General features: G+C 39.5%; 1 protein-coding gene across 7 annotated transcripts in view; it reads left to right on the plus strand.

Annotated features, from left to right (window-relative positions):
• The first annotated feature begins 8399 nt into the window (after positions 1 to 8399).
• The window catches only part of AGTPBP1 (ATP/GTP binding carboxypeptidase 1), a 149934-nt gene continuing 140726 nt past the window's right edge, over positions 8400 to 17607 (plus strand). For 5 of the 7 annotated variants that reach the window (XR_012495819.2, XM_074330623.2, XM_019750131.3 and 2 more), the window contains exon 1: positions 8644 to 8826. Coding sequence is in view for 1 of the 7 variants with exons in the window: in XM_019750135.3 (XP_019605694.3) it covers positions 8424 to 8641 (218 nt within the window). In the remaining 6 variants the exon portion in view is untranslated. The other 2 variants (XM_019750135.3, XM_019750132.3) reach the window with 2 other exon arrangements.

A 17607-nucleotide genomic window follows, 5' to 3' on the forward strand; every position in this document is an offset into this window, starting at 1 on the left:
TTCAGGAGGTTCACGCTGATACACTGCCATGCATATCCCTATGTGATGACTTGAATGCAAAAAGTACAAACTGCCTAAGTCTTTGTAATTTTCAAGGGAGGAGAATGTGTGTCTTTTAGATTCATGTCCCATGTGAGACTGGATCCATAAAGAGACTTAATGGTACATTTTCCACCAATCTCTTATAATGCAATCATGAAACAAAGAAGACTTCTGTAAACTTCGAAGTTCTAGGTAAATTTAAGGTGTAACAAAATTATTCTTATTATCAAACAAAATGATTTATTTAAAATTACTTAGTGATTTAAAATTAACAATAAAATGGAAGGAAAAATATTAAATTAAAAAATAATTGGTTACCTATAGAGTGGAGACAGATAAATTAGATTTCCTCAAATATATTTTGTTCATATATTTGCTTTGGGAACCATGTAAATGTTTTATATAATCATAATATAAAATTAAATGTAAAATTAAAATATAAACAGATGAACTTAAAAAGAGGCACAATTGATGGCATAACTTCAGATAGAAGCATTATTCCAAATGTCTTTAAGTTGATTACAATAAGTTGATTACATATACCTACAGGTATATGCCCTAAGAACAAAAAGAATTATAAGAATAATTCTAAAGTGTTTTCAGTAATCTTATTGTTGAAGGTTATGGTAGACATGGAGAAGTGCCACTCACGTCACTCCTCAGGGAAGGGATTGTGGTCAATGGACAGCCTGTGGCTATCAGCTCCGTTAGGGTTGACCTCAAATACTGAGCCACCTTGCCTGATGCATGCCTTTCCTGGTGCAGTCCACATCTGGTGACAGAGTAGGACAGGAATGTAAGGGTCTGGCCAGTTTGGCCCAACATGTGGCATCCGCGATGGGCATTATTCATTATGGTAATCCCTGCTGGGTTGGCCAAAGTTTTGAAGGGCTTGATGCCATTGCATCACATTAATCTGGCTTCTGCCCAATTCTGCTTCCTCCCCCTTCCTTTTTCATATTGTATCCTAAACCCCATCTCAGTGTGTACTTCCAGAGAACCCAACCTGTCACCTTTGTATGTGTAGTCTGAGATAAAACAAATCAGTAATCACGTTTATGTTGTTTAAATTCTGAATTTGTGGAGTAGGAAAAAAGTTTCAGTGGAAGATCATGGCTTAAGTAAAAACCTTGTAAATTTGGATTTTAGTTTAAAGTATTATTGTAAACACATGATATACTTTATCTTTAAAATACATAGTTTTGTATCAGTCAGCTTTTGCTGCTTAACAAACTACCCCACATTTTAATGGCTTAAAACAATAAACATTTTTATTTCTCATGATTCTGTGGTTTAGTTGGGTGGTACTTTTGGTTTGGGCTGGCTACTCTGGGAATGGATTGTGTAAAATAGCATAATTCACATATCTGAGGCTTCAGCTGGGAAAGCCAGGATGACGGGTGCCTCTCTCCACAGTGGTCTTTTATCCTCAAGAAAGCTAACCCAGCCTTGCTCCCAGCAGTACAGCAAGCAAGTCCTCATTGTACATTGTGTTTTTCAAGTCTCTGCTTTTGTCACCTTTGCTGTTATTCATCAGCCAAGGCAAGTTGCCTGGCCAAGCCCAGATTCTAGTTGGAGAAATAGATTTCATCTCTTGATGGGAAGAGTGTCAAATTTACATTACAAAGAGACATGTTATACACAGGAAGGGAGGGGATTTGTGCACATTTTTGCAATTCACCATAATTTCCTAGCACTATTTAACAGACCTGAAAACAATGATATACTGAAAAAACACAATTTTTGAGACAATAATCTGGCCACTACAGGTCCTCATTGCTATCCAGTTGGTGATTGTTTCTAGATGTTTTCAACTGAGTAGGAAAGAGCACTAGGACTCCTTGGAGAAATGGCTGATTCCTGGTTTGGGACAGGAAAGTACAAGATAAGGCTGGAATAGCTTATAATACCAGACAATATGAAAGCTATCAAAGACAACTAAGGTTGTATCAAAAGGACTTGTAACCAACTTGAATAGACTTCCACCGGACAAAGATGGAAAAATTTGAGCATTGTTATAGATAATAACTGTAAGGTGATAAAATAATTCAAATATGTTTAAAATCCATGAGTCTATAATGACACTAAAGAAAAAAATACCATTGGTCATCTTTGGAGACTCCTAGGGAATTAACTCATTATGTATACTTCATACCAAGAAAAATGGGTAGGGAGGTTTGTGACTGGAAGTGGCAGACCCAGCAACAGTAGGCTCTAGCTGTCCTGAGGGCCAGAGTGGCCAGGCAGGGGCAACCAGATGACTGTCAGCTTGCCCCTAAGCTGTTCATGCCACGTTAACGTTACTTAACATACTTGCTTGGAAATACTACCTTAGAGATTATTTAGCCCAGCCCTTCAGTTTGTTTGTTTACTTCCCAGCCCTTTAGTTTTATAAAAGAGAGAACGAAGGTTCAGAGAAGTGGCATAGCTTACCCAGTGGCACACACTGAACCAGAGTTTCTCCTACCAACTCCATTTATAGATGGCTCCTCTTCATTCCTATAAGGTCCTTTAGCAATGCTCTCATTCCAGGGTCCCCAACTTCCTGTCTTTTGTTTATGTCTGGAAAGCCTATCATTCCATTTCTCACTCTCATTTCTTCCTCCATTCTTGGTGACTCTTATTCATCCTTCAAAGCCCAATTAGATTATTTACCTCCTTTGTCTAACCTTCCTTAGCCATCCTAGGCCATTAGTCACTCCCTCTTCTTTTACTAATTCTCTCTTCTTTTATCATTGATTTATCTTTTAAAAATCAGCTTTAATAAGAAACAATTTATATACGGTGAAATGCACGTATTTTTAGTGTACAGCTCAATGAATTTTTATAAAATATATATATATATATATATATATATATATATCTGTGTATCCACTGCCACAATCTATATATAGAACATTTCTATCACCCCAAAAGTTTCCTCATGCCCTTTTCAGTTAATTGTCCCCCAATCTCCCAACCCAGCCCTAAGCAATCACTGATCTGTTTTCTGTCACTATAGATTAGATATGTGTTTTCCAGAATTTCATATACATGGAATCAAGCAATATGTACTCTCTTGTCTCTGACCTCTTTTGCTCAGGATGATATTTTTGAGATTTGTCTGTGTTGTTTGTTCCTTTTGTGGCTGAGTAATGTTCCAGTCATAGATAGGCCACAATTTGTTTAGCCATTCACCTGTCGATGGACATTTGGCTTTTTTTCCAGTTTTTTGGCTGTTATGAATAAACCTGCTGGGTATACCCACAGTGTTTTACGTTGATTTATACTATAGCATTTTTCATATTAATTGTAATTATAGTTTATATATAGTGCAAAGAGCACTAAAATGAGAGCCGAGCCCTAGTATTCTGATTCTAAGAGAATGAATGTCAATTGCTCAGTACAGTTTCAGCATATGATACATAATTAATAAATAATAGCTATTATGGCTGGTGTTCTTTTTAGCTGTGTGACCATGAGTAAGTTACTTACCCTCTCTGAGTCTGTTTCTTTATATGTAAAATAGAAAATGTCCAGGGTGTTGCCCACAATGCCGACACACACTCTGAAGGGTATCAAGCAATCATGTAAGTAATCAAGTGTTGGTGGAGGATGCCCTCCCAGTGGCTGATTAAATAATGGAGGGCTTAGAGACTTGTTGGGAGATATGTGGCCATCCATTTCAGGGAGAGGGATGTTTATAGAGGGACACAGAAGCCAGGCTAGATTGTGCCTGCGAAATAAGGATATTCAGTAGAGAGGCAGTGGAAGCCGGGGAGGAGTGGGTGTAGGGAGCAGTAGTAAAGTTGATGGAATGTTACATGCAGAAACACAGGATGTGGGACAGAGCACTATTTTTTTTTTTTTTTTTGAGTTTCAGGGAACACATCCAGCATGGGCTTAGGTGCTGAAGCAAGTGAATTATGATGATTCTCCCAAAATAACTTTGCTTTAGAGCTAAGAATATCCAGCCAGGCTCAAGTTTGCACAAGGCTTTTTCCCACAGGCCTTCGCTAATTGAATTAAACCTTTCTTGGCAATAAGGGAGTCACCCAAGGAGTGACCGGAAGGATCGATTTTGCACATATGATTTGGCTTTCCAGTTGCTCTAGGGTGCACATCCAGCTCAAATTCCTTTTCTAGCTACTGTCTCCTTTTATCTTCCTGTAATTGTTAGTGATACCTGATCCCGTTACACGCTGGCGCCCTTCCAGGCATAATCTGTTGACTAATACTCATGATTGCTGCTAATTCATAGAGCAAAGGGCTGTATACTAGGCGGCTGTGTCTTCATAGTGTTCTCATATACTTTTCTGTTTTAGCTGTAGTGCCAATGGAATTTAAAGCACTTTTGTTAGAAAAAGGAACACTGTGTTTTGTTTTCCAGAATCATATATGTGCTCGAGCCAAAGCCAGCAATAGGAAAAAAGTCAAGCATGAAAGTCTGTCTTCCACTCTCTCACCTCCTTTACTGTGAGTTTCTACTCACTTGTTCTGCCCAGAGCCTGCACATGGCATTCTTCCAAGCTCTGAACCTTCCTCCCAATGTTTAAGGACAATCTCTCCTTTGTGGCCTATTTTCTTTTTATTAAAATCATAAATATCTAAAAATTGTGTTTCTCACTGCTAAGGCATTTCCCATGTAGGCTAAATATTTCATAGGTATAAGTTCCTTTGGGGAATTATAGTTGACTTCAAATGAGTGACTCCTAGGCTAAGGATTTCAGGTAACTTGATGTACATGATGTTGCAGATATTTTGATAGACAGATATTTTGGTAGATATTTTGATAGATATTTTGGTAGACAGTTATTTTAAGTTTTCTTCACATCAGCCACTAATGCTAGCTAACACAGCCAAGGAAATGAATAGAAATACTTTACAATGTTTGTGTTTCTTCACAAGATGGTAATCTTACATGATTCCGTGGAAAACTAAATCAAGGAGTTACTTTATCATGGAAGGCAGAACTGGTCATCTTGGTCCTCAGTATGAAACTAGAATATATGGATAATAAACAGTAAGAAGGGACTAACCCAATTATTTGTTCAGGTTTAATTCTTCCATGATCATGCAGACACCGCATTTATTAGAAATTCTCCATCTCATTTCCAGGAATAAACAGTAGCATGATTCATAAGTGGAGGAAAGGTCTCGTAAAGTATGAAATCATCATCAGGCCAAAGAGATGGCTACAATATGTCAGAATCACTGCTACTGATAAATAGTGGGACTTTCCAGAATTTGGTTGCCCTCTGAACAAAGCCAGCAAAGATTAACACATGACAAGTAGATTTGCCTTCTACAGAAACCATCCAGAGATGGTTTGTAGATATGTGATTATTAGAGATTCAGGAAACCCCTAAATTTTATAAAGGTGCTCTAGCTATATCATCAAGACAGGAACGTCAGCAGAGAAAGCTATAGCCTAATAAACTATATTATAACCCAAATGTGTGAGCAAATAAAGAAGAAACAACAGGTCGTGTTCTGCATGCACCACCCACACATACCTATATAGCAGTATTCTGCTGAAGTCAGCAGTACAGGTTTAAAACTGATTGTTAAATCATCAGGAATTTTGCAAGCCATTGTTAAATTCTGTTGGTAGCTTGAAATCAGCCACAGTAGGAATCTTTATACTGTGGAATTTGGCAATGGCTACAGACCAGGGCTTTTTGTTAGTTTGATTTTGTTTTTCTGTTTTCAGAGCGGGGGTTTACCAGTTCACTGCTATCTAGTGCTCTTTAAGGCAGAGTGATTCTACCTGTCAGGTAAATGTATATCCCCATCTCTCAGAAAGGTATGTGTCATTGCAGAACTGGAAAAACTCATCAGACATTTCCCAGAACCTGGATTGAGTATCCCTCCAATTCTCTATGCTCACTGATACATGTCTGTGCTCACTGATACAACCTGCTGCTTATTTGTTTGGTACCCGTAGCTGAATTGGTGTTAAATGGTATTCCTTGAAGTCCTGGGGAATCAAAGGAACCAGGTAAGAGCACTTCTGGGACAGGGAGGGGAAGGATCACATAAGGCTAAGTAGGCCTTTCATCTATCTGCAACCAGAGCCGCTTTATTTTCTGTGTTTTATATATTAGTAGTCCACAAAAACACAAAACAGGACAGTTGCTTGAAGAAAGCACATGGTTACTAAAAAAAACTTCTGAAAATAGTAGGCCAGAGCTCTTTGTTCTCCAGAAAAGCACATCCCTTATTGTCAACAAATATCATTCTGGGTATAATTCAGCTACTTATGAGCTTAGTTACCCTCAATTAGTTTCCTATCAACTGATAAAGTTGGGATGTACCAAATGAAAATTCGAATTTCCTGACTAACCATGTTGAAGACCAGACCCATTGGTGAGGAATTGCCCTTTTGAGGTTTTGATCAGGGTGGTCAGCAGACCATTCTCTCTGATAGCTCTCTTTTATAAAAAGCAACTGGGTAACTTTCTCTTTGCTACTGGAAACTGGAAAATGAGTCCATCAGGTGAGCTGGGCTTAAGTCATGGGAAGTTTTTTTTCTGTTAAAATGACTCCTCTTCTAATTTCAAAAGTGACCCCGATGTCCCTAATAAAAATTTAGAAAACTTAGAAAGCAAAAAGAAGAAAATGAAAATCACTGTATTCACTATCCAAAGACAGTCACTCTTATTTTTGGTGTATATTCTAGCTCTATATACAGACACACATATACATAACTTTTTTTAAAGAGGAGTTTTAAAACTTGAGTTCACAATGTAATACCAGTTGACTGGTTCTCATCATAGTTTCCTCACTTGTTATACAAGAGTGCAGGATGATCTATACAAGAAAGGGCTCTTTTCTATATAAAATTCTATATAAAAGCTTCAAATTAAAAAGAGATCAAGTAGCTATTACAGAAGTACTATATGCATACAGTACAATCTAACAAGGTGTGGTGAAGACGCTGTTTAAAATAGTGGAAAAGTGACTAACAGGGATTGGCTCTGCTTTTCACTTAGTTGTATGGGTTAATCTACTGGGTCTGTGTTCTGGCTACCAAACCACACTAACAATGCTTTGCTAAAGTAAAATTCAAAATCTACAAACACAGGCATTCACATTTAAAGCTATATCTTGATACGTTTCAGAAGATGCTCTTTGAATAAAGTTTCATGTATATTACATATATTTAATTTCTGTAAAATGTTAAATATTCTTAGATAATTAGGTGTTCTCAGACAACGCTTTTCAGACTGGGTGGTTTGGGGTGGTAGTTGTTTTACAATTATTTAAACTATCATAACCTACTTTTTGCTGCTTACAATGGGAGAAATTATGGCATTTATAAAATGCCAATCTCTTGTTTATCTGAGTAAAGACATCTGCCAAAGACAAACTGCAAGAAGTTCGTGTGGTGCACCTTGTATCGCTTTTTGAACCACCTTCACACCTGCTTAATTTCGTTTAAACATGATGATAACAAAACCAGAACCTCATAGCTCTCAATTTATTTCCCTATCTGGTTTACATTCCTTACCAGGTATTATAAACAGCAGCAAATATAATCTGTGCTCTAGGAAAAAAGTAAGTGTATTTATTAAAAATACATATTACAGTACGTTTATGTGCAGTCAAAACTGAAGGGAGTGTTATCAGTATTTAATCTTTCTGAAACATTACTTTGGTTCAGATAAAACATTCTGTCTTTGCTTTCAGTGGACAATTTAGCACTGCCACTTTCGTGACTATATGTAGGCACACGACAAAAAGGCAAAAAATAAATCAGCATGCTATTTTGTTCGCTGCTGCACTCGGCATCTAATTTATTGAGGTTTGGCTACCGGGTGCAATTTCGTTCTATTCTGAAAGCCCAGCTGGGGAAACTGCATGTTTTCTCCTTGAGGTCAGGAAAGCACTAAGTGTTACCGCGACCCCCAGGGACTGATGCTACCCGGTACCGCGTGGGGAGAGTTAAGGACCGCTTGCCGCTAAAAGCTTCCTAAGAGGGTGGGAGATTGATGGTAGTGGGGGGTGGGCGTCGGCTTAGTTCCCAGTGAAGGCGGGGGATCTAATTGGGAGAGTACAGGAGAGTGATTTGCGGAACTTAGGGATCCGTCTGGGAACCCGCTCAGTTAGGTTGGGCGGCGGCTGCAGGGGACCAGCGCCCCGGGAGCGTGCAAAGTCCTCCTCCCAACATTTGGCCCATCCTTCCTCGCCCCACCCTTCCAACGCCGGCGCGCGCTCCCTCCTTGCCCATGCGCGCTCCCGGCCCCACCCCTGCGCGTGCCCCTCCCTCTCACCTGTGCGCGCCCACCACGCACGCGCGGAGGCGCGTTCCCGCCTCCCGGTCTCCAGCCCTGCGCGAGCGCGCGAGAAGGCTGGCCGAGGCGTGTGGTGGGCGGGGCGCCGCGCTGACGTTGCTGGAGATGCGGAGAGGTTCGGCCGCCGCCGCCAGCGCCACTGCCGCCCCCGCCACCGCCAGCGCCACCGCCGCTACCACCTCCGCCTTGTCTGCCTCCCGAGTTTGTATGAAAACACCCAAGCGGCGGGAGGCGAGGAATCCGCGGTGCGCCCAGAGAGCAGACGGCGCCCAGCCGGGTGGTGCGGCTCTGTCCAGTCCCTGCCAGCGCCCTCTTCTGAGCGGGTGAGCGCCCCGCCGCGGTCCGCGCGCCTGGGCCGGCCGACCCTCCGCCGCGGCTTTCCCGCCCGCACTGTGCCCCTCTGCTCTCCCCCGGCCGCAGTGTCCTGGGGGCAGGAGAAACGGGAGAAGAGTGACTCCGGGACCGCCACAGCCTGCGCCCTGGGACCGCTCCGTTCCTCCCCTGACAGGTTGTGTAACGCATGTCTTTGAGGGGTGGACCCGGGCTTGAGGGAAACCTCTTGATGGGCTGGGGCTTTGGAAAACGCCCCTTCCCGTTTCCACCCACGAACACTCGGTCGCCCTCCTCCCGTATCACCGCGGAGGGTCCCCGGCGCGGTTTCCGAGCATCGCAGCCCTGGTGCCCTGCCCTTACTTTCGGGCCCCGAGCGCGCGTAGCCGCGGTGCAACGCGGAGCAGAGCGGAGGGGGGCTGCGGGCCCGGGGTGGGCGCGCAGCCCGCTTCCCCACCCATCCCAGCACCCACCCCAGCACCCACCCTATAGGTGCGCCGTGCTTCAAGGTGGGAAGGGTGTGGTTTGACATCGGCAATGGCTAGGCTTGCTTTCTCTCAATGGGCGGTTTGGCCTGAAATGTGTTCTCTGTTTACAACTTGTCGCGTCGTGGGCTTGATTTGAACTTGAATCAGGTCGCTGTAGATGACAGTGCAGAGTTTTTCTACAGCCTTCCTTCCTGAGTTGCGGGTTCTTAATTACAAGTATTCAATTCAAGGACTCCTGCAAGCCTACGCAAAGGCGTGCTTGTCTCCCCACCCCCCCAATTCCTTTTGTCGTTGAAGCCTGTTAGTACCAGTGTAGTTTTGAATCGGTTGGTTACCTTTCCTGAACATTACGCATTATAGAATTGAGTTTTAATACATCTTAGTATAAATGATGTGAATATTGAGAACTTCAAGCCCATTTCTCGTTTTCATACAGCTTGCTTAAGTACCTGAAGGTCTAGCATTGCTGATGATTTACTACGTTTTAACACTTAAGAGGAAATTAGCTTTGGCATTATTAATTCTGCGTGGATGTTTTTTTCCCTTCAGGTATTCAAAATTGTAGCGGTGTTGATAATGCATGACAATTTGTAGTTAGAAAGAACTTTAACAGTCTTCTTGATTACTCATTTTCATTGATCTTTTATGTCTGTGTTGTAATCTTCATGTAAATTGAGCTGTCACTTTCTTTTACCTCTGGATTCCTCTTCTATAAATTGTCTTTTTCGCTGAGAAAACCAGAAAGTTATTTTTGTAATTGTATTGTTGAATGTTTTCAGTTCAGTAGACTAAAAAAGTAGTCGTTTATTCAAGGCAGTTTAAATAGTACATATTTTAAAACATGTGCCAAAAGTTAAAACCAAAGCAAACTCTGGCAGATCTATAAGCATGTGCTCTGTAATTACTGTGAGGTAGTTACTGGTTTCTTATTCACGCCTTATTTCTCATCCTTAAGCAGAGTTGTAATATGACTTGCTCAGTTTCCCATTCCACTTTTCTTGAGTTAAGCTCTACAGTGAAGTTATAAGTTCATTTTTAATGACCTCAGAACTCTGCCTTGAATTGATTTGACACATTTTCAGAATTGTCATCTCACTCTGAACTCTGCAATGAAGGGGGTAGACTTAGTGTTACCTTGTAATTAGCCAACACTGCAAAACATTTAAATGTATTAATGTAATTTAAGCTTTAGAAGAAGCAATTTTTATGAAGTTTTTCCAGTTGACTTTAAGCATCATTCTTTTTAGAACAGTCTGGCTGGAATCCTATATAAATGTTTTCTCTCCAACAGCAGAGGGAAAGAGGTCCAAAAATCATGACATTATCTAATTTGTATTCTACAGTTTGGTGTTAAAAAAAAAAAATTCTCCTCCACAATATTCACCTTCCAGAACCTGCTTTTCTTGCTAGAAGTCCCTCAGGACCTGGAAGTTGCATCAGTACCTGTTTCCCTGAAAATAAGACCTAGCCGGACTATCAGCTCTAATGCATCTTTTGGAGCAAAAATTAATATAAGACCTGGTATTATTTTAATATAAGATCGGGTCATATATAAGACCCGGTCTTATTATAACATAATATAAGACCGGGCCTAATATAATATAATATAATATAACATAATATAATATAGTATAATATAATATAATACCATGTCTTATATTAACTTTTGTTCCAAAAGATGCATGAGAGCTGATGGTTCAGCTAGGTCTTATTTTCGGGGAAACACGGTAGTAATGGATGAACCTGTCAGAAGGATCTCTGTAAGCTGGGAGCTTCCCTTGGGCAATGGGTCTTGGTGTAAACAAAAGAAATTGTTTGAAATGGGCAGTGAATTTTAAACTTTATATGTTATTGTTGGTTACACTGCCTGTATTCTGTAGTGTAGTGGCTAAGAAGTTGGACCTCAGAGCCAGACTGGCTGGGTTTGAATCCTGGCTTTGCTTTAGAAGCAAATTATTCATCCTCTTTGTTGATCATTTCTTCTCAATTCCAAAAAGGGGATAATTGTGGTTATATCCTTAAGATGATATTGAACATTAAATGAGCTAATATACATAAAGTGCTTAGCCTGGTATATAACGTGTTTCCCCGAAAATAAGACCTAACCGGAAAATAAGCCCTAGCATGATTTTTCAGGAGGGCATCCCCTGAACATAAGCCCTACTGCCTCTTTTGGAGCAAAAATTAATATAAGACCCAGTCTTATTTTCAGGGAAACATGGTAGTAAATGCTCAGTAAGTATTACTACAGCACTGCTTGTCTTTAGTCTTTCAAGGGATCTAGTAAGCTGAAGAAGGACTTTGGAGCATTATTAGTGCAGATTAATTCCACTAAGACACATTTGCTTCTTTGGGGATCAGTTAGAGCTTAGTCTCACTGTCCTGCTTTGGAAGCATGTAATTTAGTTTTAAATAGAACAGCTGGACCCTGAGCAGGGTGTCCTGAGATGCTGCTGGAGAGCTGCTGAAGTATCCCTGTTTGTCCCTTCTGGCACAACCTTGGATTGTCTCCCTCGTGGTGGTGGTGGCTGCTATTTTAATCACTTGTTTTTAAGTATGTGTGTGATTGCATTTCTTTGTCATGTGCTGCTATGAAAAATATTGTCAAACAAACTATTGATGGGTATATACGTGTTTATCTGATCAAGATAATGTATTCCAAGATATACAAAATCATTTTCTTTTAGGCATTCTTTTTGTTTTGTTTTCTTCGTTATTGATATTACATAGAGGAGGTTAGTTTTGATTTAACATTGTGTTCCTTTTCAGATTGCACGTAATTATCCTAGGAAAGTTTTTTTTTAATTAATGATTTTATATACTTCTTGTTCTTGGTTTGCAGGGATCTGATATTAATACTCTGTTAAATGAGATGTTTTAAAACTTTTAGTCTCAGGACCCTTTTATAGTCTTACAAAATTGAGCACCCCAAAGAGCTTTTGAGTCTTCTCTATTTTTTCTTAGTCTGCTAACGCTGTGTCAATTTTGTTAATGTTTTCAGAGAACTAACTTTTGGTTTCATTGCTTTTCTCTATTTTGTATTCTCTATTTCATTTATCTCTGCCATAATTTTTATTACTTCTACTAGCTTTGGATTTAGTTCTCCTTTTTCTAGTTCCTTAAGATGTCAAGTTAGGTTGTTGATTTGAGATCCCTTCTTTCTTAATGTGTTTATAGCTATGAATGTCCCCATCAGCTCTGCTTTCTATGCATCCTGTAAGTTTTGGTATGTTGTGTTTTTATTTGTCTCTTAAGTATTTCTAATTTCCCTTGTGATTTCTATTTTGTTCCATTGGTTGTTTAAGAGTGTTATTTAATTTCCACAAATTTGTGAATTTTCCAGTTTTCTTACTGATTTCTTACTTTATCCTGTTATGAATGGAGAAGTTGCTTTGTATGGTATCTATATCTTTTTAAATCGTTTGAGACTTCATTTGTGGCCTGACATATATGGTCTATGCTGGAGAATGTCCCATCTGCACTTGAGAAGAATGTGTATTCTGCTGTTAGGTAGAGTGTTCTCTGTATGTCTGTTATCTCTAGTGGGTTTATTGTGTTAAGTCCTCTGTTTCTTATCTTCTTTCTGTTTGTTCTATCCATTACTGAGAATGGGGTATTGAAGCCTCTAACTCTTAGTGTAGAATTGTCTATTTCTCCCTTTAATTCTGTCAATTTTTTTTTTGTCATTGGTCTCTTTTATTCTTTTTGTTTGTTTGTTTTAAATTTTATTGGGGAATATTGGGGAACAGTGTGTTTCTCCAGGTCCCATGAGCTCCAAGTTGGGTAGGTCCAGTTGCCATTTTCAGTCTTTAGTTGCAGGGGGCACATCCCATAGCGGGAATTGAACTGGCAACCTTGTTATTGAGAGTCCCCGCTCTAACCAACTGAGCCATCTGGCTGCCCCTCCAGAAGCTCAGGGGCAGCTCGTTGTCTTCAGTCTAGTTGTGGAGGGCGCAGCTCACTGGCCCACGTGGGAATCCATCCGACAACCCTGTTGTTCAGAGATTGTGCTCTAACCAACTGAGCCATCCAGCCGCCCCTAATTCTGTCAACTTTTGCTTCATATAGGTATTTTGATGGTCTGTTCTGTGTGTGAATGTTTATAATTGTTGTATCTTCTTGCTTTCTTGAATCTTTTATTAATAGATAGTGTCCTTTGTCTATTGTAACTGTTTTTGATCTAAAGTTTATTTTTGTCTAATATTAGTATAGCCACTCCTGCTCACTTTTGGTTACTATTTATTTGTGTGAAATATCTTTTTCCATCCTTTCGCTTTCAACCTGTTTGTGCCTTTGTATATAAAGTGAGTCTTGTAGAGAGCATATATTTGGATCATGTTTTTTTCTTTTTTTTGATCCATTCTGCTAATCTCTGCCTTTAGATTGGAGAGTTTAATCTATGTTACATTTAAAGTTATTGATAAGAAGGAACTTCTGTCATTTTGCTATTTGTTTTTTATATGCCGTATACTTTCTGAGTTCCTCATATCTTGTATATTTTGATTCTTATTGGGATATTAATAGGAGCTGACTTTGGCTGTGGTACTTTCCTTAAAACAAACAAACAAACAAACAAACAAACAAAACTTAAACCATTTTAATGAGTCAGAGTCATAGGTTGGAGGGAAAGAAAAGGTGTGTTTTAAGGTAAAGAGTTTAATCTTACCTATCACCTATATATTTCTATATTTAGGAATTTTGACATTCGTTTAAGTCGAAAAATGTCATTTGGAATCTGAGTTGCGGAAGAGTTATTTTAAATAAACTAAATTGAAGTATAGTGGGATTCCCCTACCCCAACAATATGACCCTATTATTTTTAGTATAATTAAAGCGTCACATAGCAGAACTAATTAAACCTTTTATAAATGCCAGAACATCTTTTGTGGAGTAGTCTGAATCATCCAAACTTATGTTTTTAATGAGGATCCAAGGTGAGGAAAGGTAAACTGTATAGCCTTTTAGTAGGTTTACTCTTACCCACATTTTTGGATAAAATTAATGACAGTAATAAATGTGAAATAAATTTGCCTGTTTGCAGATTGGGCTAAAACATAAATTAATCATTGAATGTCATATGAGTAAGGTAACTAGATGAAAACGTCTACCTTAGTATAGTAATTTAGAGTAGGTTAATAAACACAGACCATGTTTAGTGTATATATTTCTCTCTTAGTTTAAATGATAATAATCTCTGTCTGTTGCTGGGAATGTTATTCCTCTTTACCTCCTTCCCTCAAAGGTTCTCATTTTTTTCTTTAACAATGTTGCCAAGGGTATAGGCATATTCTTTGGGATTTTTCTTTCTAAATACTTAGGCTTTGCAATTTTCCATCACATTGACATAGCTGATGTGGCGGGTAGTAGCGCCCTTATGTTCTTGGAAAGTAATTTCTTCCTTTCAGAGTGAAACAATTAGAGAAAGCCAACAAAAGATGATGCATCTTCCAGGTAGGTGTTTTTCCATCTCCCATGGCTGAACCAGCTACCCAGATCCTTAATTGTGGTCTTTCCCTAGTTACCCACCCATTCCAACAGGAATATCTAGTATTTAATAGCAAAGTTTATCTTTGTTGATTAGAGCAGTGTTTCTCAAATGTTTTTAAAGAATGGAAGCTTTTTGTATAATGATATGGTTCTTGTAGGGAGACGCATTTGTAAACAGATGAGAGTAAAATAGTGAAGTTGTTTTGGTTGAATGGGAACTGGACCAGGGTGTTTAAGCAAGGCAAGTCAAAAGGGAATCATATTTCCTCAGATTGTGTTTAAAAGATTTAGATGGGACTTTGGAGTATGAACAGTGTATGTTTCTTTGCATTTTTTTTAGCAGTTTGAATTGAAATAAATTTAAAAACATGTATACTTGAAGTCTTTTTATATTTAGAATATACAACTTTAGCTTTGGGGCTGTGTGTCAGAATTTCTTCTAGGGCTTCTTTGTGGAGTGAAAATTAGGGCAGCTTAAGTATATGAAATAATGATGCCTGGGACTGGCCTGGTGGCTCAGGTGGCTGGAGCGCCCTGCTCCTAACGCTGAGGTCGCCAGTTTGATTCCCACATGGGCCAGTGAGCTGCGCCCTCTACAGCTAAGATTGTGAACAACAGCTCTTCCTGGAGCTGGATTGCTGTGAGCAGACGGAGGTTGCTGTGAGCTGCTGTGGGCTGCTGTGAGCTTCCGTGAGCTGTCGTGGGCTACTGTGTGCTGCCATGAGCAGCCGGTGGCCAGTGTGAGTGGCTGGCAGCCTGCAAGAGCTGCTGTGAGCGGCTGACTGACGACCGACTGCCTCAGCCCAGGGGAAGCACAAGGCTCATAATACCAGCATGGGCCAGGGAGCTGTGTCCTACACACCTAGACTGAGAAACAACGGCTTGAGTTGGAGTGGTGGTGGTGGTGGGGGGGACGAAGAGAAGTGGAGAGAAGTGGGGAGGCGGAAGAAGGGGGAAAAAAAGAAAATGATGCCTGGTGTATGTGCACACTTATTGACTTGACTCATGGGCTTGATTTAAGGCTTAAGCTAGTGAGAACTGAGGGTTTCAGTTTTTAGATTCCCCAGGCTCAGGAGCTAATACTATTTGAGGAAAATCTCAAAAATTCAGACAATCCAAAATTTTTACTTTTCCTGAACTAGAGTATACAAAATTGCTTGCCTTTCCTTATGTGTGGGCTAACTTGAGGAAGTTGATTGTGCTAATATAATTTTCTGCTAAGGTCAAATTCCCACATTTAATTTTAGTACAAACCATCTTTAAGTATATACAAGTCAACTCATATAGACTCCCCCATTGGTAATGTATGCTGTGGGTTTTTAGGTGACAGCATAGATTTTTAGTGCAGATTTCTTTCTTTCTTTCTTTTTTTTTTTTTAAAACCTCTGTTGTATAAATAACTCAATACATCTCTCAAAGACCTAGGTAGATCAGAAGTTTTGCTTTTGTGTAAAAGGGTATAGTATTCTATCGTGGGAAGTAGGCATTGAGATCAGAGGACATAAATCTCTAACCCTAATTTAGAAATGGTTGAGTTATTCAAGTTCCTGTGGAGACTAAGCTTTTCCTTTTTTCTAAACAGCTTTGTTGAAATATAACTCACACACTGTACAACTTGCCCATTTAAAGAATACAGTTTAGTGACTTTTAATATATTCAGAATTGTGCAACTATCACCACAATTTTAGAACATTTTTATTACCCCAGAAAGAAATCCCACACCCCTTTAGCCTCTCCTCCACACCCATCCCCATCTCCCCAAGTTCTAGGTAACCAGTAATCTACTTTCTGTCTATAGATTCATCTATTCTGGATATTCTGAATATTTCACATAAATGGAATTGTATAATGATGTGGTCTTTCATGACTGGCTTTCTCCACTTAACATAATATTTTCAAGGTCTATCCAGGTAGCACATATCAGTACTTTGTTTCTTTTTATCATCAAATAATATTGCATTGTATGGAAATATTCACATTTATCTATTCATCCACTGAGAGGCATTTGGGTTGTTTACACTTTTTGGTAATTATGACTAATGCTGGTATGAACATTTGTGTACAAGTTTTTGTGTGGCTAGGTTTTCATTTCTTTAGATATATACCTAGAAATGGAATATCTGGGTCATATGAGTACTTTATGTTTAGCCTTTTGAGGCACCACGGTTTCCAAAGCAGCTGTGCCATTTTGCATACCCATCAGCAATGTATGAGGGTTCCACTGTCTCCTCAGCCTTGCTAACACTTACTACCTGTTTTTTTTTTTTTATTATTATAGCCACTTTAGTGAGTGTGAAGTGGTATCTCATTGTAGACTAAGTTTTTAAATACTGGTTAGGCATAACAGGAATGATAATAGCCCAAAATGGAGTTAATATTACAATTAAAATATTTAATAGACTGACCTGGGAATATAATCCTCAGTAGCCATTCTTAACTCTGGGTATGCATAATTGGTATCCCTTTCTGGTTAAAAAAATGATGTCACAGATTTATCTAATCTCTGAGGCTATTGTACGATTTCCCTCCACAAAATTCTTTATTGAAAAAGAAAACAGTGAAGATTCAGTTGTAGAGAACACAATCTACTTTAGACACCTTAAGCAGAGAGGGTTTATTTACCATATGGTAAATAGCTTAGAGAATTGTAGGGATGTATCAGTCTGGTCCAATCAGGGGATAGAAACCACACAGTAATTTAATAGGGACCGATTTATATAAAGAATTATTGACTATAACAGGGGATTGGAGCAATGAGGGATTTATCAGTAAAAAGTAAAGATAACTAAGGAATATAGGGATAGCTGATATAAAGAGCAGTTACTACTCCCAGGGCTGAGATAGAGTGACTCCTCCTCCCCCACTGAGGTTTAGACCTTGTTGGAAAAGGACAAGGTCAAGGCAAGTAGCTGTGGGTGGCATTAGTAGAATTTGCTGGACATCCACCCTCTAGGGTGCCAGGAAAAGCTGTTTATGGGGAGGTG

Source organism: Rhinolophus sinicus, chromosome 16 (assembly GCF_057876585.1).
Source record: "Rhinolophus sinicus isolate RSI-liver-muscle chromosome 16, RSI-T2T, whole genome shotgun sequence".
NCBI classification, from domain to species: domain Eukaryota; kingdom Metazoa; phylum Chordata; class Mammalia; order Chiroptera; family Rhinolophidae; genus Rhinolophus; species Rhinolophus sinicus.